General features: G+C 43.4%; 1 protein-coding gene and 1 pseudogene across 10 annotated transcripts in view; both read right to left on the bottom strand.

The window, feature by feature from the left end:
* Positions 1-678: 678 nt before the first annotated feature.
* On the bottom strand, positions 679-1,370 carry LOC118921870 (SOSS complex subunit B2-like; annotated as a pseudogene).
* A 7,357-nt stretch (positions 1,371-8,727) lies between these two features.
* The window catches only part of GIT2 (GIT ArfGAP 2), a 60,104-nt gene continuing 48,089 nt past the window's right edge, over positions 8,728-20,742 (bottom strand). For all 10 annotated transcript variants that reach the window (XM_036904045.2, XM_036904049.2, XM_057491585.1 and 7 more), the window contains 4 exons: positions 18,073-18,155; positions 17,283-17,471; positions 12,509-12,572; positions 8,728-11,993 (listed from right to left, as the gene is read on the bottom strand). In XM_036904045.2, coding sequence (XP_036759940.2) covers positions 11,781-11,993; positions 12,509-12,572; positions 17,283-17,471; positions 18,073-18,155 — 549 coding nt within the window. In that variant the 3' untranslated portion in view covers positions 8,728-11,780. The remainder of the gene's footprint in view (positions 11,994-12,508; positions 12,573-17,282; positions 17,472-18,072; positions 18,156-20,742) is intronic.

Here is a 20,742-nt window from a genome sequence, read left to right as displayed (position 1 = left end):
TTTTAGAGAATATTGTTTTTTAGCTCTAAAAATAAATGCCCCCCCAATTGGAAAAATAAAGACATTTGAAGTAGAAAAAAAAAATAAATAAATGCCCCTACTTTTCAGAGTGTTCCCATTCTTCAACAGGAGACTTGAACAGCCGAACAGGTTTGCTATCAAAACAAACCACTCTTGTTAACAAACCAAAAACATGAAACGAAATCGATAAACAGTTTTCACAGTTAACAATAAATAAAAGTGCAGTAAGTGTTAACAACTATTTGATCAATAAATATGAGAGATGCCCTCACAAAAAAAAAAAATATATATATATATATATATATATATATATATATATATATATATATATATATATAAACACACTTCCAATTGTAAAATAAATAAGTAACCGGGATGTAATGTATAGCATAAGGAATATAGTCAAAATATTGTAAAAACTTGGTATGGTGATAGCTGGTACCTAGAATTATCATGTATATAAATGTTGAATCACTGTGTTGTACACCTGAAACTAATGTAATGTAATACTGTTGTCAACTACCCTTCAATAAAAATAAATAAATAAATAAATAAATAAATAAATAAATCCTGTTCTTATCCAAGAAAAAAAAAAAAGTGCAGTAAGTGTTCAAGTAGGGCATGTAGTTTAAAAACTACATGAGTATTTGGCATAGGTCATCTCTTAAAGGCTCTCCAAGGGTCCCTGCCATTACTTATTGTGGTCATGACTGTTTGATTGTTAGCTGTTCCTGGTGGATTTATAGGTCTGTGACCATTGCTTCTACCAGCATATAAAACGGCATCCCCGTGATTCTGGGCCAGTTTGAACCCCATTTCCCACTGATCTAAATGTACCTGTACCCATATTACCATTCATGGAATTATTCTTCTGTTCATTGTGTGCCCCTTTGTTCTGTTGTCCTCGATAATCTGGGTTGGCCTCACTGAAATTTGGCACTTCTGAATAAACCATACAAAATTCTCCAATTTTTTGAAGTTCTCCACTCCTTCCAGTATAAAGTGTCAGACATCCTTTCCACATGGGTACATAGCCTCTGGTCAATCGTATAATATCCCCTGGCTGTATAAGACCTCTGATTTCATCCCACATGGAAATAGTGATGCTGCCCATTTTATCTGCTACTTTGCATGATCTCACTTCATGGCTGTCTTTGGTTTTGGTCATGCGTCCTGTGAGGATTTAAAAATCAACAGGGGGAAGGGGTGTATCAGATACCGAGGACTCCCAGGAAGGCACACTCCTCCTCCGGGGTCACAAGGGTTCTGGCAGCGGGAGAGCTGTAGTCCCCAAATGTGTCTTTTGCAAATAGTTTCTTATAGGCTGTGGCTTGTTTTTTAGTTTTCTAAAAAGTTATGGCCATACCCAAGTTCATCTAGGTTTCCTCCTGCATTATCTTTTAGGAGCTTTATAGTTCTCCATTTAACAATCAGGTCTGTGATTAATTTTGAGTTAATTTCTGTGAAGGGTGTAAGGTCTGTGTCTGTATCTTTTTTTTTTTTGCATGTGGATGTCCAGTTGTTCCAGCACCATTTGTTGAAAAAAATTATCTTCACTCCGTTGTCAAAGATCCACTGCCTTTGCCCCTTTGTCAAAGATCAGTCAACTATATTTATGTGGGTCTTTCCGGGCACTATCTTCTATTGCATTGATCTATTTATCTACTCTTCCTCCAATGCCAGACTGTCTTGGTTACTGTTGCTTTATAATAAGTCTTGAAGTCAGGTAGTGTCAATCTTCCAAGTTTCTTCTTCTCCTTCAATATTGTATTGGCTTTTCTGGGTCTTTTGCCTTTCCATATAAACTTTAGAATCAGTTTGTTGATATCTATAAACTAGGATATCAAACTAGGATATTGCTAGGATTTTGACTGGGATTGCATTGAATCTATACATCAAGTTGGGAAGAACTGACATCTTAACAATATTGAATATTCCTATCAATATTTCTCCATTTATGTATTATTTCATTCATCAGAGTTTTGTGGTTTTCTTCATACACATCTTGTACAATTTTTTTTTAGATTTATACCTACAGTATTTTACCTATTGGGTGCTAATGTAAATGGTATTGTATTTTTCATATCAAATTCCACTTGTTCATTGCTGGTAAATAAGAAAATGATTAGCATTTTACATTAATCTTGTATCTGGCAACTTTGCTATAAGTGCTTATTAGTTCCCGGTTTTTGTTTTTCTTTTTTTGTCAATTCTTCTGGATTTTCTACAGAGGTGATCATGTCATCTGTGAACAAAGACAATTTTATTCCTTCCTTCCCAATCTGTATAACTTATACTTCCTTTTCCTGTCTTAGTGCATTAGCTAGAACTTCCAGTACTGTGTTGAGAAGGAGTGGTGAGAGAGGACATCTTTGCCTTGTATCTGACCTCAGTGGGAAAGCTTTGAGTTTCGCACCACTAGGTATGATCTAGGCTGTAGGGTTGTTATGGATTTTTTAATTAAGTTGAAGAAGTTCCTGTCTATTCCTAGTTTGCAAGAGCGTTTATCATAAATGGGAGATGGATTTTCTCAAATGCTTTTCTGCATCTGTTAATAGGAAGGATCATGTGATTTTTCTTCTTTAGGTTGTTGTGATAATTGACTTTTGAATGTTGAACCAGCCCTACATAACTGGGATAAATCCCACTTGGTCATGGTGTGTAATTATTTTTAGACATTACTGGATTTAGTTGGATTTAGTTTGCTTATGTTTTGTTGTGGATGTTTGCATCTGTGTTGATCAGAGATATTTGTCTGTAGTTTTCCTGTAATGTCTTTGCCTGGTTTTGGCATTAGGGCAATGCTGGCCTCATAAAGTGGGTTAGGAAGCGTTCCTTCTACTTCTATCTTCTAGAAGAGATTTCAGGGAGTTGGTATACTTTCTTCCTTAAATGTGTAGTAGAATTCATCAGTGAAACTATCTGGCTCTGGTGTTCTGTTTTGGAAGGTTATTAGTGATTAATTAGTGATTCCGTTTAATGTAGGTTTATTCACATTGTCTGCTTTTTCTTGTGTGAATTTTGACTGATGTGTCTTTCAAGGAATTGGTCCTTTTCATCTAGGTATTCAAATTTGTGGGCGTAGAGTTGCTCACAGTATTCCATCTGACCCTTGTTCTCAGGTAAGTGAATGGCACCTCCATCCATCCTGCCAGCTGCAAGAGCCATAAGCCGAGGGGCACTGAGTCCTGCTGCTATGCTCTCCTGAAATCTCCAAGCCCAACCACTGTGCTCCCTTTCACCACCATCTTTCATGGATACCACTGACTTCTGTCTGCAGTCACCCATCCACCTTACATTTTCTCCATCCTGCAGAGATCTTTTACACACACACACCTGAAATGAAAATCTTCCACCCTTTTCAATGGTCTCCTTCTGCACTTAGGACTAAGACCCAAATTGCTTCCCTGACCTATCAGGTTGCATATCAGCTGGCCCTCCAGGAGCATCCCCTGAACGCACTGTTTGTCTCCTGGCACAGGAAATAGAAGCAGCAATCAGTCTGGTGAAAAGATGATCCTCTCAGCATTAGTTACAGTAGCAAAAACTGATAACCTAAGATGTCCAACACTAGAAGGCTGATTTGAGTTTGAAATAGTATGCAGTATGGTAAAATGGAATACTTAAAATTTTTTTAAAGTTCTGGAGAAATGTTCATACTGTGTTAAAAACTTGTTTAAAAGCAGTATTCACATAATTCATTTTTAAGAAAACAATCTTACTTTGTATTTCTTAAAGTTGGGATGATGGGTATTTTTCATTTTGGGTGCTTTTCTGTATTTCACACAGAGAATAGAACGTTTGAACTGATGGGAAAATGTTATTTAAAAAATAAAGAAAAAGGCAAATCCTAGAGATAATTAACAAAACTGCCAGATAAAACTAAACAACTCTCCTCTGTTGCTTAAGGAGATATTTTGCACCCTCAGGCAGGGCAAATTAAGGACCCATTCCCCAATATGGCTGTGGGAGATTTCTGGTCAGGGCACAGTCCTACAGTGGTCTCTGGGGCTCCTCTTCAGCACCTTGGTCTCTGAACAACTTGGATGGGTATTATGAAAAAACTCTCAAAAGGTCACACGTTGTATGATTCCATTTATTTAACATTCCTGAAAGGACAAAATTATAGAGCTGGAGAAGAGATTCGTGGTTGCCGGGAACTGGGGCATGACTGAGGGGCAGCACCAGGGACATGTCCGTGGTGATGCAGCATGTCGGTCTGCACTGTGGGAGTGACAGGAACCTACACATGATACAGCAGCACGGAGCTACGTGCACAGTATGCACACAAGGGCATACACAACCCGGGACACAGGCCTGTGACTACCAATGTCAGGGTCCTGACTTTGCTAACCATATTTCAGTGTTGTAAGATGTTACCACGGGGGAAACTGAATGAAGAGCCCAAGGGACTTCTTTTTCTGTTTTTACAACTACTTTGTGAATCTATGATTATTTCAAATCAAAACATAATAGTAATCTAGTACAGACAAAGCTTCTTAAGACACAAAGAACATTAAACATAAGGAAAAGATCAATACATTTGACTATATTAAAACAACTTATCTTCAAAAGACACTTGAGGGAAAAGAAATGCCACAGATGGAAAAGGATGTTTGTAAAACAGATAATCAACAAAGGACTAGCTCTCAGAACATTAAAAAAACTCCTATGAATAATTTAAAAAATAAACAGAGAACCTAGTGGAAAAATGGGTAAATACTCAAAACAGGCACTTCACCAAAGAGGAACTCAAAATGGCTAATAAACATGGAAAAGCATACAACCATATTATTAATCAGAAATGCAAATGAAAACATACTACACAAACCCACTGGACCACAAATTAAAACAGCTTATTATATCACCTTTGATGAAGATGCAGAACAATGGGAAACATTCTGCTGGTATGGTGCTTTGGCAGACAGCATGAAGACAGTGTTACAGTCGGGAGATGCACACATTCTATGACCCAGGAGTTCCACACCCAGGTACAGTATGTACCCCACAGAGATGTGGTCATCTATCAGCAAAAGACATGATTTTTATAGCATTTCTTTTTGTAAGACCCCAAAACTAAAACAACATTAAAATACATGTAAATCATGGTGTATATGTTCCATGAAAATACACAAGATGGAAAATCTACTACCTAGAGGTGTGCCTGTTGCTCTAGTTGGAGCTCGCAATGTGGAGGGAAAGAAGAGAGCAAATTGGTAGGGTTCTGTTCATATATTCAAAAACAGGCAAAACAAAACTCTTCCTGAGGGGCGCACACACAAGAGTTGGATGAAAAAGCATGGAGGCTATCAGCACTCAAGTTCGGGAGAGGGAGCAGCCCACAGGGGCTCCTACAGGAAAGGTATTTCCTCTTCGGGGTGCTGGTCACACGGGTGGTCACCTCATGACCCTACGTGGATGTGTCAGGCACATATCGGTGTTTTGAGTTCACAAGGCAAGGGGACAAACAAGCATGGGGTGAGGAGTGGAGGCTGTGGTCCAAGTTGGCCCGGGTTCCGGTCCTGATGTGCTACCACTTGGAGGCCACGTGACTCCTCTGTGGGCCTACTTTCATCTGTGAAATGTGGAGAATGGCAGTGCACACATGCAATAAGATAAATACAGAAAGCACAAAGCTCAAATGGACCCACTTTTCCTGCCAAGAGGAAGCCATTCCACCTCTAGGAAACAGGTTGCCTATGGTGGAAATGCCCATCTCTGCCATTGGACTTAGGCAGGATTTTCATCTTGTTTTAATCAGAAGAAGCAGGTCAGACTCAACTCCTCTGCAGGCTTCCACCCTAGGTGTGTGTGTGGGGTGCTCTCCTACTATGCTGGGGTCAGGGTAGACCCCTACCCCTGCTGTGCGGCCCCACAGGGAGCCCTCCTGCTTCTTGCACAGGGCTGCTGCTTCCAGAGGACTGACTTGGGCCAGTCAGTAAGCCCCACAGAACCTGTGGGGTCCCTGAACTGTTGAACAAAGGAATTGGGCAACATCCTCCACTCACAGATCAGAGTCTTACTTGAGCAACAGTTACCAAGTGTCACCATTTGAAACAGACAAGATGAGAATACTTGTGGCAAAAACAAGGGATTGGAAGATGGAACACAAACTTGACCACCCAGGCTCCATTCCCCTCAGCTCCCACGGAGGGGAGAGGGCCAGAGACCACGGCCCCACCTACCCCTGGCCTTCCTGCCCACACCCCCCCGGGGCAGGCAGGATGTTGGCGGACGGCAGCTATCAAGTCCGCCCCACATTTCCCCCCACCTTACCTCTGCTGATATCAAGGGCTCCTCACCTTCGGCCTCCAGAAGGTCTGCCACCTGCCATATTCTCCAGGCCTCCTCCTCCTGGACAGTCCCCTGTGCAGCAGAGCCCAGTGACGGAGCGTGCAGGCCCATGCTCTTTTTCTGCCATCACTGGGCTGTGAGGGCCCAGCTTCAGTTCCCTCATCTGCAAAATGGGGGTAGGTTCAATCCCTACTTAATGAAATTGTACATAGCCCAGTGGCTGCACACAGTGAGTGCTTGGGTTAACTTAGCCCCGCTGGTCTGAAAGGAGTAGGGTGGGGTGGGTGGGGGGTGTGGAATGAGGTCCTGGGAAGGAGGGTGCTGGAAGAGCGCAGTGGCGAGGTGTGATAGACGGGAAGGCTAAGAGGGCTGCCCCAGACCCAGGGGGTCGGGGGCCAAGTCAGATCTCAAAGTGCTCTGGGGCTGTGGAAACAAGACTAGGGAGGGGGGCCAGGGGAGAGGTCTGTGGGGCTTAGGGGCAGGGCAGGGGGCGAGGGTCCTGAGAGTAGGGGAAGACGAGTCCTGAGAATGGATGGGTCTGGGAAGCGGTGAGGGGTGAGAGAGGGATTTTGGAGGAGGCATGGGTCCTCAGAAGCTACAGCTGGAGAAACAGGCCTGAGAGATTCCTAGGGGGTTCAGAGTGTCTGGGGCCTGGGACAGCAGTCAGGAAGCTCTGCAGGCAAGGGCCTGTGGGAGGGGGATGGTGGGGCTGGCACGAAGCAAGGGTTCATGCTGGTCCCTTGGTCCCCAGCAGCCGTCCGCTGTGGACCTGCTCTGTGGTGAGCTGACACATGCTCCATGGTCATGTGTGGCTCTGGCTTCTGGCTCAGTGGTCACAGGCAGAGGCAGGGACCACAGAGCCTTCCGCACAGGGTCTGTGGGCCTTGGAGACTGGTTCTTGGGCAGCCTTGCACACCAGCCTGCCGAGCAGCAGCTCACCCTCAGTCCCCGTAGTGAGGCTGCCCCTGTGCAGCCCCATAAGTGGGAAGGCCCTGCTCACAGGGCTGGGGACCAGTGGACAGTCCTTCCAGTTGGTCACTCAACAAATGCTGGAGGGGTCCTGGTGCCCAGAGCTCAAGGGTGAGCGACAGCCCCTGCCCTAGGGGCCCATCCGAGGGGTTATGTACTATGTACCACTTGTCCAATAAAGCCATTTATTCAGTCTCGTGTTGCCCACCAGTCCCACTTTGATCTAGCTTCAGGGTAATGTAGCTGCCTCGCTGTTTCACCTCCATATGGAGGCCACATTCTGAGACTCCTCAGTCGTGGACCCTGCTGACCTGTGAAAAGCCAACTTGGCCGATTTGGAGGAAGACCAACTGGACTAACAGAACTCACATGTTCCCCCTCTTCCCTCCAACTTGACCTCAGGGGTGAATTTCCTCATCTATACAATGGGAACTTCTTCATGGGATCGTAGTAAGGACTGAATGAGTTAAATCCTACTTAAAGTACCCATCACAGTGCCTGGCCCAAGGTAAAGAGCTGATACATGATGGCTGTAATCAGAATTATTACAAAAACATGCTTAAAGTCAGAAGGCAAGGAGCTGTGTGTGTGGGTGAAGGGTGGGGGTGGGGCCTGGAAATGGTCCTCCACGGTGCTTCTCAGAGTGTGGTCCCTGGACCAGTAGCATCCACATCTCCTGGGAACCTGCTTGAAATACAAGCTTCCAGGCCCCATCCCAGAGCTGTGGAATCAGAGGCTGAGGTTCAGCGAGCACTCCTAGGCCGTGATGTGTTTCATTTGGAAACCCCTGGCATAGAAGCAGCTTCCGGGTGTGAGCTGATGGGTTGGCCTGCTGGTTCTGGATCCACAGACAAGCTGGATACCCAGTGAGGATGCTCCATCTTCCCAGTCTTGTCACTTGGGAAGACACCCATGGTGGCCAGGTCCTGCCATGTGTCTTCTGTTTGGAAGAAGAGCCGCATATCATTTCTACAGAGGACAACTAATTGTAGGGTACTGAGGGTGGCCCCGGTTGAACCCAAGGTTACAACCATATTCCAGTCTCCTGGGTCGCCTGAGCCTGGGCCTTGCTCTCAAAACAAGGCTGGTGGCTCTAAGAGACCAAACTAACTCCACCCCTGACCACCTGATACAGGGTGGCAAGGGCACCTGTACTCAGCTGGGTTTTGCTGAAGTGAAAAAATTGAAGTTGAGGAGCAAATACATCCTGGTAAGATGCATGGAACTGACATCCTGATGCAGGATCTCTTCTAAGAAAGCTACTGGCTAAGCACAGAGGAGGAAAAAGATCATCATTCCTGTAATGACGCGGCCCGCAGGGCGAGAGCACATCCAATACTGTCCCATTAAACATGGGGTCACGTGAGGAGAAGAGCCTCCTTGGAACTTCTACCAAGTACCTGGAAACATCAACTAATTGATGGGAAACGTAGACTCGCCACAGACACTTACAGAGCCTGTTTATTGTATAACTAGCAGGCATGACTTCCAAAATGATTTTACAACGCTTAAAGGGTTGTACAATAATTACAGGAATAGAATGTACAGTAAAAATGAAAAAGTACAGAAGAATGGATGACCTGGGAAAACACTTGGATAAAAGGCATCTCATTTTTCCTATGCAGCATTTTCTTTTGTAAAAACAAGTGTGACCTTGAACTCGGGAAGAAAAGAAGGAAAACTGTATGATTGGGAAGCTCACAGCTGCTGTGGAGGACAGACACATGCTTACTCTTGGTTCTACAGCTTAAGTCGCTGGAAGAATCAGGTAACAGCTCCTGAGTTGTGCGTTTACAGTTCCAATTTTATGAAATTCTGTTATTTGATCTTTGGGCCCAATTCATTGTTCTTTGGCAAATACAAACTATTTGCAGTCTGAAGCAGATGACTTCGGTTAAAAGGAGCTTAGGGGTGGAGCTGTCTCATCTTCAGCAAGTGCCAGTTTTGTAAAGTGCATGTCCATCCTATCAGCTTTGGGAGGGGCGTGGGGATTGGAGAATTAGGTGAGAATGACAGTACAGGACACAGACATTAGTGCGAGGCTGTGGAACCCATGTGCAAAAGGCGTTGAACAACTGTGCAGACATGGTGCGATTTGCCAACAGGACCAGAGAACCTCCAACACTGGGTCTCGGATGGGGCTGAGGAAGCGTGCGGGGCACCTACGGAGAAGGAAGACTTGCACCCGCCGTCACTGTGTGTCCCCCCACCTGGGAACATCCTTCGGGAGCTTTGGCACTGTGGGTTAACAGCAAACTTCTGTGCTGTTCTTATCGCTGGAAGTGCTTGTGGATCCCACATTCCTTGAGTTTCTCTAGGGACACAGACCCACATCCTCTGTCTCAGTCTTCGTGTGTTCAAGTGAAGACATGGCTTCGCCCACTGCAGGTGACTCATTCATAGCCCTTCCGGGCAGGCCAAGGACACCAACTCAGGACTGCCACTGGGCCTTTCCTGCAGACCCATATGGGACCAACAGGAGGGCAGGTATTTGCAAGAAAGAGAAGGGACAGCTAAGTATGTGCAGTAGGTAGGGAAGGTATCAGATGGTGCTTGAACTGAAGGGAGAAGGTAGCCTTCAAGGTGTCTCCTCAGTGTCCAGCAGGAACATGGCACTTGGGGTTGTGCAGACAAGCCAGTGGCTGAGTCTTTGGAGATGTGGACCCTCTCCCCACACTGTCAGTGCAGCAACACCCATCAAAAGCATTCACACACAGTGACTTAGTAAACCAAACACCATCATGGTGTTCCTTTCCCAACAGCATACGGTCAGCATAAAGGTGTTATCAAACAGTTTTGTGACAATACATGCTCATTTAGCATGTAGTTAGGCAACTTTGATTATTCTGGCTTCTTCATGTGTGAATGAGCACTATGGGACAGAAGATATGGGTGAAACAAGAACTACCAGCAACTTACCAGAGGGCAGGGCAGCCACGCTGCAGGGAAGGCTCAGAGAATAAATAAGGTATGACCAGGGAAGCCAGGCCCTCACCATGCAGTTTACAGGGGCTGGGGAAGAGGCCATGAGCTGGCAGCCTAGGCCACAGCTCACCCACACGTGAGCTGTGAAAATGTTTAGCTGTCAACATTATAAACAAAGACACAGCACACACACAAAAAGATCCAATTTTCTGGTGTGTCTTGAAAAATCAAAGCTTTGGGAAACCCTTGACCCTCTTTTCCACGTGACAGTCTTAGGAGAGCAGGGTAGCTGCTATCCCTAGTGGGTGTGCGTGCGCTACCCACAGACCCCATTCCCTGCTCTGCACCTGCTCATTTCATTCATCTCTGTCACTACTGCCTGGCTCCTCTTGTCTAGTTCATGGTCTGAGCCACACAAACACACAGCTCCTGCAAAAAGCAGGGACAGGAATATGCTTTAACATTCAGAACAAGGAAGGTCTTTTTAGTAACTTAAGAAACTATCTCAGTGTGTTCCATACTTAAACCTGTACTCTTTCGCAGCTTTGGGATAGCTGGTGGTCAGCTAGAGTATACTCTCCAAGGAATTCTCGAAAGCTGACATCTTATTTTTAAGTACCATGAGGTAATGGAGAAATGAACTCAGATGGTAGTATAAATCTTGCCAGAAGTCCTAAGGGTGATGTCGGGGAGCAGATTCTTTCTCTCCACAGTTTATGGCAGTGATCCCTGAATGGGGTGGTACACAATCAGTATGGCTTGCGGTACCGATTCTCCTCCCTGCTGCACTTGGGAATGAAATGTCTGGTTCCTGTAACAAGGCAGAGCACTGACCACATGTAACAATGGGGGGGCTCTTACTGAACACGGCCAAATGGCTGACACACGACATGCAGGTTGAGTGCTTATCTGATGCCACTGAGACTTCAGGGTGACAGTAAAATGGAAAGAGATCAAGAGAGAAAAAAATTAAATAGAAGAACGTCTAACATGATAGAACAGTCAAAGAGAGATGGAGCAATTCATTGTGGCCTTCCAAGAGAGACTGTTACACTACTTTTAGGAAGTGGCAAAGTCCTTTCTCTACATACACATTTGGAGATACCCCAAACGCAGAGATTCTTGCAGTAGGCTGGAAAATGCGCTATTGCATAATGCTTGGTAGGAACAGGGAATTTTATTTTTTTACCCCCAAACTCTCAAGAATATGTTTTGCTAAAAAATCTCATTTATAGTTTTAACCATAGGCAGGGAGTTTTAAAGGATGGAAAAGTTCTAACAAACTTGAAAACAATGAAGCTATGCTGGGATGTCTCTGATCATTAACTCAACAGACACTGACAGCACAACAGAACATTGGAAAGTAAACTGGCAAACAGGCACAAAATAAGGCAAGTGGGTTAAATTAATAGTTGAAAATTTGTTAGAAAACATGCAAAAATAATACTGAATTTTTAAAAATGTTTTAAACTTTCATTAAATGTTTGTTTCTGTAAAAATCAGAAGAGTTCCATAAATTTGAAACCAGACTTTACAAAGCCTAGAGAATGGAAGGGCCAGCACTGTGCGGCTCAGTTGTTGTTCTCTTTGGTGGTGATGGTAACCAGCTGTTTGGCGGCCTTGGCTATGTCATACGCACACTGGATGACCTGCTGGGTAACCAGCTGGATGTCTGCGGATGGGCCAGAGTCCCCCAGAAGGGTCTTCTTGCACTCCGACTGGAGGCGGTAGGCACTGGATGTCAGTAAGCGAAGGGAAGTCCTCACCATGTCAGACTTGGGTTTCTAAACAGAAAAACAGAGCCGTTCGCCATGAACTGCAGGGTGAACATCCAGGAGCAAGGACAAGCATTCTTCTGAAAACAACACAAGCTGTCCCATGGCAGCCGGCAGTTCTATCGTGCACTTTTTAAATGAGGATGCTTGGAACACCGCAAGCTTTGCAACCCACAGTGGGAGATGCCAAAGTACTCTGACTCAAAGGTCAAAGTGCATGCAGTGTCATGTTAATAGTATGTGCTATTCTGAGGTAGTTTTCAAAAAAATATGAATCCACTTGGGTGAAATATTCCAGATAAAATTTTATTCTATTAATGCTTTGTCTTTTAGCATTTGGCTTGTATATTCTTATTAAAACCAACATTCATGTAGAACAAAAAAATGTTTCAATGTCCTAGATGACTGTGTGCCCTATTTAAAACTCTGTACTACAAAAAAGCGAATATAATGTAATGGTCATGAAGAAATTTCTTACAGCTCATTTAAAATAATCTGAATCAAGTAAGCAGGAAGTGACTTACTTTGGGGAATAATGCTGCCATTTCTGTAACAGCTATGTGTATCCTCTCTGAGCAGGGAATATAACTGTAAGAATATTGAAGAGGTTATTCAGACAGTAAAAATAATTCAGAGACAAAATACTCAGGAGCTACAATAGGTTCCATTTATACTCTCTTAATGAAGGGTTGAAGTTGTGGCCAGTCCACTGTGGATCTGACACCAAGAGAAGGCACTGGTTATAAAGCAAGGTCCCCATCCCTTCTTGAAGATTCATTCAATCTGCAGAAAACAGTCTCCACATATGAAACGTAGGTAACATATACTACTAGCCAGGAGAAACCACAAAACAGTCTACAAAGACATTCACACCTTCTCAGATTGGTCATTTGTTTCTCATTGTGTTTCATTTTCCTAATTTATTGAAAGAGAACAAGGATTTCCATGCAAAGGATGAAAAATTATCCACTTGCTCATGAAGTTGCCACGACTTTGTAATAAAATGCTGAGCAGGCTGCACTCTCTCTGCTTCTTGGGGAGCTCAAAGATGACAAAGCACATTAAATCTGCCTTTGCTTCTCCTTTTGTCCAGGATGCCTGGCCTCATGTTCACCCCTCAGAGCTGAGGCCCCAGAAGCATTGACTGCATGGCAGGCTCTGTTCTCAGTGCTCTGCAGAGACACACATCATCCTCCAAACAGTCCTATGCAGTTGGCACTATTACAATACCCGTTTTTCAAATGAGGAAGCTGAAGCCTGTAGAGGCAGAGAACTTGTCTGAGATCCGACAGCTGGTAGAGAGAGCTGAGCTCAACCCCAGCTGCCTGGCACCGAAGCCTGGGACCCTCACTACTACACTGCAGGCCTCTCTTGGCATCAGAAGGCAAGAGACTCACAACTTTCCTAGCACAAGCCTCTTCTCACTGGGGACCGGTGATTTGGGTTTCTCAGGTGATGAGAACGGGGAAGAATGGAGACTTTGCTTTCATTCAGGATTCTAATTCTTAGTATTGTGACAAGCAACATATGGGGCTAGTTCCCTGCACCATCAAAAGGTTAGGGTTCTGCCCGGAGCAGTGTGTGTTACAAGGTGCAGAGATAAAGACAAACTGAAGATGGTATCAAGTGATGGTACTTAGGTACCATGTTGCCACCAGGCCTGGATTTTGTTTCTAGAACTGACCCACAGAGCCCAGGGGGGAAATAGATGTAACAAAAGCATTTTAGGGGCCTGTTTTTAGCATGTTAGGAAATACGGTGCCAACACTCAGGTTTGGCCTCACATTAGAACCCATGTGGCTGTGTTTTAGACTTTCCCTTCTTAAGATACAGAACCAAATGCCATTCAGCATCCATTACAGCTTAAGTAATACACTTTCCCCTTTTATTAAGTTATGAGGTTGGCTTCTGCTTAAAGATTGTCATAAGCAACCTCTGTAGTTCATCTTTATAAAAAAATCTAGTTTCAAAATTATTTTAATTAAGGCTGCCTACATTTTAAACTATTACATTTCAAGAAAATGGTTTATATTATTCCAAAATGCCTGCAAATGGGAAATCCTGACTTTTACCTTAATAAGCAATTAGAACCATACACTCTGTAATAAGAAAAACACCAATGTATAAGGAGTTATTTAACTGGTAAATATGAAGGAGCAACAACCCATCTGGTCACATAGACACCCAGAGAGAGAAAAAGGTACTGTCCGAGCAACCCTGGTACCAGGCATGAACGTGTCCTGAACCAGCAGGCCCATTAACATCATAGTAACTGAAAACCAAGCCTAGGAATTTTATATTTTGCTGGTTAGAGTTTTCGTTTTTACCCAGAAATATAATTCACCCTTTCCCCCTACTACACAGAGAAGATATTTCTCCTAAGGACATCTCTCAAAAATTTGCTCATTATGAAATATTTTAGGAAACCATCAATAAGCCACAAAAGAAAGCACACAAAGATTAATGAGAAAATCCTCCTCTGTCAGAGGGAGCTCATGTTCACAACTTCAAATTGTTATTTTTCCTCAAAAGACTTCTGTATATAATTGGTAGTAATCCTGAACTGTGTGATATGTGTGTGTGTGTGTGTGTGTGTGTGTGTGTGTGTGTGTGTGTGTGTAAGAGAGACGGAGGCAGACACAGACAGGCAGGAAGCAAGGCTGGAGGCCCAAGGGATGGACCAGGCTGAGGGAAGGTGGGGACCACACCTGAATGTGTACACACGGGCTGCTGGTCCACTCAGGATGAGCCGAAATGATGGATCAAGAGGAGAAAACAGGAGGGAAAGGCATAGGTTTAATTAGTACAATGCAAAGTTATAAATGAAGTGTCTCAGATATGTAAGTAACCAGAGATTTTAATAGAACTTTGGGCAATTTATAAAATATAAATTATCTAGACCAAATCTGGTTTAAACCAAAAGAGTGAGTTAATGATTAAAATCTCTGCATCATTCTCTCATGGTCTTAAAAGAAAGAAATCAGATCTTAACATTGATTGAATGGATTTGTACATCTTAGGAAAAAAAACCCTCAAATTTTACCAAGTACCATATTGTGATTTTTGGAGCCAGAAATGGCCTCAGGGCAGATATTTATATTTTTGACAACTCTCAAAGAGAACAATGCAATGTAAGCACACTTTTTAAAAAGTTTTTTAAGTAAATACAAGCACAGCACTCTTTTGAACTAGGGTAAATGAAAAGTGAAGCACATAGTCAAATAGCAGGGAAGCACTAGGAAAGGAGTTAATCAAGATTCCTTCAAAGCTTGTACTCTGGGAGGCGGTGAAACATTTTACTTTTTGTGTGAAGTTGCTTTCTGCCAGGACTATGGTGCAGAGCAAAGGAATGCCTGTAGCATGGGAGGCATGAAAGGCGTGAGATTAAGAAGATGCCTGGGTTAGGAACAACAAATGCTAGCAAGGATGCAGAGAAAGGGGAACCCTCCTCCACTGCTGGTGGGAATGTAAATTAGTTCAGCCATTGTGGAAAGCAGTATGGAGGTTCCTCAAAAAACTCAAAATAGACATACCATTTGACCCAGAAATTCCACTCCTAGGAATTTAACCTAAGAATGCAGGAGCCCACTTTCAAAAAGATATGCACCCCTATGTTTATCACAGCACTATTTACAATAGCCAAGAAATGGAAGCAACCTAAGTGTCCATTAGTAGATGAATGGATAAAGATGTGGTACATATACACAATGGAATATTATTCAGCCATAAGAAGAAAACAAATCCTACCATTTGCAACAACATGGATGGAGCTAGAGGGTATTATGCTCAGTGAAATAAGCCAGGCAGAGAAAGACAAGTACCAAATGATTTCACTCACCTGCAGAGTATAAGAATAAAGAAAAAACTGAAGGAACAAAACAGCAGCAGAATCACAGAACCCAAGAATGGACTAACAGTTGCCAAAGGGAAAGGGACTGGGGAGGGTGGGTGGGAAGGGAGAGAGAAGGGGAATAAAGGGCATTACGATCAGCACACATAATGTGGGGGGGGGGGCATGGGGAAGGCAGTATAACACAGAGAAGACAAGTAGTGACTCAATAGCATCTTATTACACTGATGGACAGTGACTGTAGTGGGGTGTGTGGTGGGGACTTGATGGTGGGGGGAATCTAGTGGCCACAATGTTGCTCATGTGATTGTATATTAAAGAAACCAAAAAAAAAAAAAGAAGAAGATGCCTGGGAAGGAGGAAGATAAACAGCTGGGTAATTTTTGTGGTGGGAGGCTGAGAAATTCTGCAGGTTCCTCTTGTTCTCTCAGGATCCTCCAGCAGTCTACCTGTAAAGATCAACTCTCATCCTTCAATAAACAGTGCCTAGTCTACTGAGTGGGAAATAATGACCAGGGGAGGTCTGAGCTGTATAATAAAGGGAAAGAGTAGGAGCCTGGGAGGTTAGCACAGCAGCACCAGGAACACAGAGACACAACAGACACTAGTGTGTCTTTATGTGGAAGAAGAGAACAGAGAGGAGAAGCCGGAGCAGTCCTGTGCTCCTTGAATGACTTTCGCTGAAGCTCCAGACTTCACTGATCAACTGTTCTTGGGTTTTGACTAAACTCCACCGCTTTCTTAAACTCAGTGGGATGATGTTCAATGTTCATGAGTTATCTATATGTGGCTAGTACCAAGAAACTAGGATGTCACTGAGAACAGCTAATTCACCAGAAGTGTTTGGAGAACAAAATGGAGTTGGGATGAGAGTCAGTCCCTTCTCTAGAGCATGAAATAACATTGTGGAATATGGTTCTGTTCAGCGCAAGCAGACTCTTCTTTCAGGAGCAGAGAATTACTTGGGAGATGATTACTTCAACTTTTGTATGCAAATCACTATCAGATGTTTACACACATGCACACACACACATACACCCACACAAGGGAGGCCAGCAAGAAATCAGGTTCGTAGGTCAGCAAACTTTTCTCTAGCTAAGGAGATCAGGGGCAGCAGCAGTGGCTGGAAGAATCAATGACAAGTTTTGAGGTAGCCACTTGCCCTGCCGCATAGAGCTAGGAATACTACTACGGCAAATACGCGGCAGTTCTACTTCTAGAGGCATTTGTTTTCAGAGAACTTCGTAAGATGAAAAACGGAAACCACAAACACACACACACAAAACCCAAATTTAGAAATTTGTTCTTAAGCCTGTTATGTAAACCTGAAGTTTTCAACAACCTTTAAAATCAGCATATGGAAAAGAATCCCTGCTCATTAACGGGAGCAGCATCTCTTCCAAAGCCTGCATACACCCTTTCCACAGCAGGGTTTTCCGGCCCCTTACCTGTCGTGTTTATTTTCTTGGGCCGCTCTTAAGAGCTCCTGTATGTTTTTGGTGATCTGCTCAGTCTTCCTGATGACGTCTTCAGTGCTGGGGAGGATGGGGCTTGGGACCGTGTGGGCTTCTGCTATATCTGGCACCGAGCCATCCCCTTGCCACAGCACACTCCTTTGCCTTCCCTTTCTGCTTGACCTGTGAACATTGAAGAATGGCTAAATGGACAGGTACCTATTAGCTGTTTCTCTGCTTCTAGGAGCCACAGCATATGCATCTGCCTTATGTACGAGCGGGCTGCTTCTGTGGTTTCCTTTATCCTGTCTGGCAGGAGACTCACATTAAGGCTGCTTCATCAACAGGCAGCCACAGCTGACATGGAGGCTCTTTCATTCTACAACAGGGCTGGAAATCATGACTCGCAGAATGGGGAAAGATGGGGAAAGGGAGGGAGTAACTGGAATGGAGAGTGCGCCGTTATAAGGCCACCTCTAATTGGTCAACTCCTTGGGATGCACATGCACAATACAATCTAATGTTAACTTAAAAATAAAGTACTGATTTACAAGCACATTACAGAGACTTAGAGATGTGTATAACATGCTGGTACAAGAAAAAAGATGGGAATAAGGTGAGATGAAAAGAGGTGTCAACTGTGAACAATGCCTCAATATTTTAAGACCTTATGGGTCTGCAAATAAGGAAAAGGGGTGCAGGTAATGAGCGGGTCTCCTGACAACCGCCTGCTAGGTCTCTGGTGTAAGAGCCCAGCCCCAGGAAACACTGCCTCCAGATGTACCCTGGGTCATCTGGGTCCACATCATTGGGAGTGTTGTCATAGTCACTTTCAGGTGTGCTGTTCTGCTTCTCTAGCCTGGATGCCTACAAGAGAGAAACAGTGACCCCATTAGTTTAAGAGCACCAGACGCTTCTTGGAAGCCTTCCCCAGGAAGTATTCATTACCTGTTAGGCTATGTGGCCTTCATGCCCCATATCTCATCTGGGACAGGAGCCAACCTTCTATTGAAAATTTAGTAAAAGATGAACAGTGGATCCAGAAATATTTTTTTCCTTTGCACCATTTACTTCTTAGCTCAGTGGCTACTCCATGAACAGATCCTTTGTACAAACTAACACAGACATGCAGAGTGACAAAACCATATTTAGTTCTCTAAGGGATAAGGAGTTTATGTGTAATATGATGAGACCCACTTAAAAAGCAAACACGCCAGCGCTTACATACCCACAGACCTTCAGCACTGGAAGCCACCTGCAGATCACCTAGTCTGATTCCAGATGAGAAAATGAAAGGCCAAAGAAGCTGGATGACACATCCAAGGCCACAGGGTTGGGAGAAAAACAGGACCAAGAACCCAGGTCTCCAGTCACCTCCAATATTCCATGCCTGGGGCCCTGGGGATCGCCACTGCTCAGAACACTCACAGCTCTCTACAACTACCTTTTAGCAGCCCAGCACAAGTGTCTTATATTTGTCTATTTGGCTGGGACCAAATACAGCATTTGGGGGAATGTTCAGAGATGGCCTGAATGAGTCTCACAGGAAAGCCAGTATTATTAGTTTATTTCCACATGTTGTCTATGAACCAAGGTGGATGAATTCAGCGTGACAGTTGGTTTCCAACCACTTTTTTCTGTTTCCCAAAACATCTATTCTCTCAAAATATAAAGATTTGAAGCAACTGTGGAGATTAAGAAATGGGATGCAGATTCAAAAGAGGAATCCTAAAAATGTTCTGAGCAAATGGCAGCACTGCTAAGTATAAGGCTTCCCAGGGTGGCAAAATTTGAAGGGGAGCACATTCCTTGGAAGGGGCCTATGCTAGTTCTGACTGTTTAATAACACTGATTTTCCCTCAGTGTTTGTTTTTATCCATAATTTTGGGGATTTCTTCATCTAGAAATCAGTGGACGCTGACTCAAAATCTAAACTGATTACCTTGCAAAATACAAATATGAGTTATTTCCAACTCTGTATCTTGAATTTAATCCAAGTTAATCAAAACATGTGACTCAGGAATTGTACTGATGCTGCAATAAAATGTGGCTAAAGATACAGCTGTAAATTAAGAGCCTTACTTAAACATACGGGGACCTTGTAGCTTCACCCGTAAGAATGGCTACCTTAGAGTTAAGTCAGTTTAAGAAAGTCTACATGAAGTCTGATTATTTGTTGCTTACTGATAATGCTGCTTGGCCCTCTGAATGCCCCATGTGGACACGCAAGGCAGCCAGCCCCAAAGTGGGGGAAGACTCCTTATCCACACCAGCTTTTGCTCACTAGCCCCATGGCCTCTCTTGTTCCCCTGCAGAGCAAAGGCTCCCTTTCCCTCCTGAGGTTGTTCACATTTCCCCCAAATGCTCTATTTGGTCCCAGCCAAATAGAAAAATATAAGACACTTGTGCTGGGCTGTTAAAATTCAGTGTGAACTTATACATACTTCACCCACTCAAATTAATCTGGCAAATGACTAAAAGTGTCTACCTGGAACCATGTGGAGAGTCTATAAAGCTAAATTCTGTAAAATCTTCTAAAGCTTTTAAGATCCTTTTGTTTATGTCTCCTATCAGCAAACAGTTCTGCTTCACTGCATCTGGCTTTATGAATCCATCACTGAGTTAGTTATCAGCCACTAGAAGCCTAGATGAAAGACCACTATATCCAGCAGGAAGTGAAACCAGGCTCTTCCAGAGGTGACCTAAAAGAACCAGACCCCAAACAAAAAAACCACCCATCTTACTTTTCATGGAGAATGTCTGACTAGCCTTTAAATTTTTTTCCTTTTGTTTTTATATATACACGCACACATGTATGGATGAGTGTGTTTATGCATGTGTGTGTGCATGTACTACACACACACGTACATAAATGGAATGTAAAAAACCTTCCTTTGAATTATTCTAGAAAACTCATCCACAGATGCTCCAGTAGAAAAAACCTAGAAAACAGAGTTAAATCCAGAAAACCTCACTTCTTCATAGTGGATCTTTTGGCCTTTCTTGATATAAATGTGATCTTTATAAATCAAATGTATTATCTCACAACGATCAAAAGTGCCAACTTTCATCTCAACATTTAAGAAGAGTAATGACTCATATATCTAATAAAAGTACTCAGGAAATGTTCCTCAAGCACAGAAAACATATAGCAGTAGCCAGGAAACAAGCTACTTACGCAGTAAGTCCTTCATTGTTGTCAACAAAAGTTTATTTATGTATGGGATACCAAATTAGCCAGGATTTAATTTTATGAAAATTATTGTAAACATGCAGAGCTAAGGTCTATTAGTTAAAAGTGCTGCTCTCTCAAAGCTGTTAATAGAAAAGTTACCTTATAGCTGGTGCTGGTTCAGTTTTACTGAATAGATTTGCAGTTTTCTCTGAATACAGACATGCCATAAAAACCTAAACTCAAGATGAAGCTGTCAGGAACAATCAGGATAATCAGTTT

The sequence above is a fragment of the Manis pentadactyla genome, chromosome 14 (genome assembly GCF_030020395.1).
Source record: "Manis pentadactyla isolate mManPen7 chromosome 14, mManPen7.hap1, whole genome shotgun sequence".
NCBI classification, from domain to species: domain Eukaryota; kingdom Metazoa; phylum Chordata; class Mammalia; order Pholidota; family Manidae; genus Manis; species Manis pentadactyla.
Note: the sequence above shows the minus strand (reverse complement) of the source record. Positions and strands in the feature narration are given on the sequence as shown.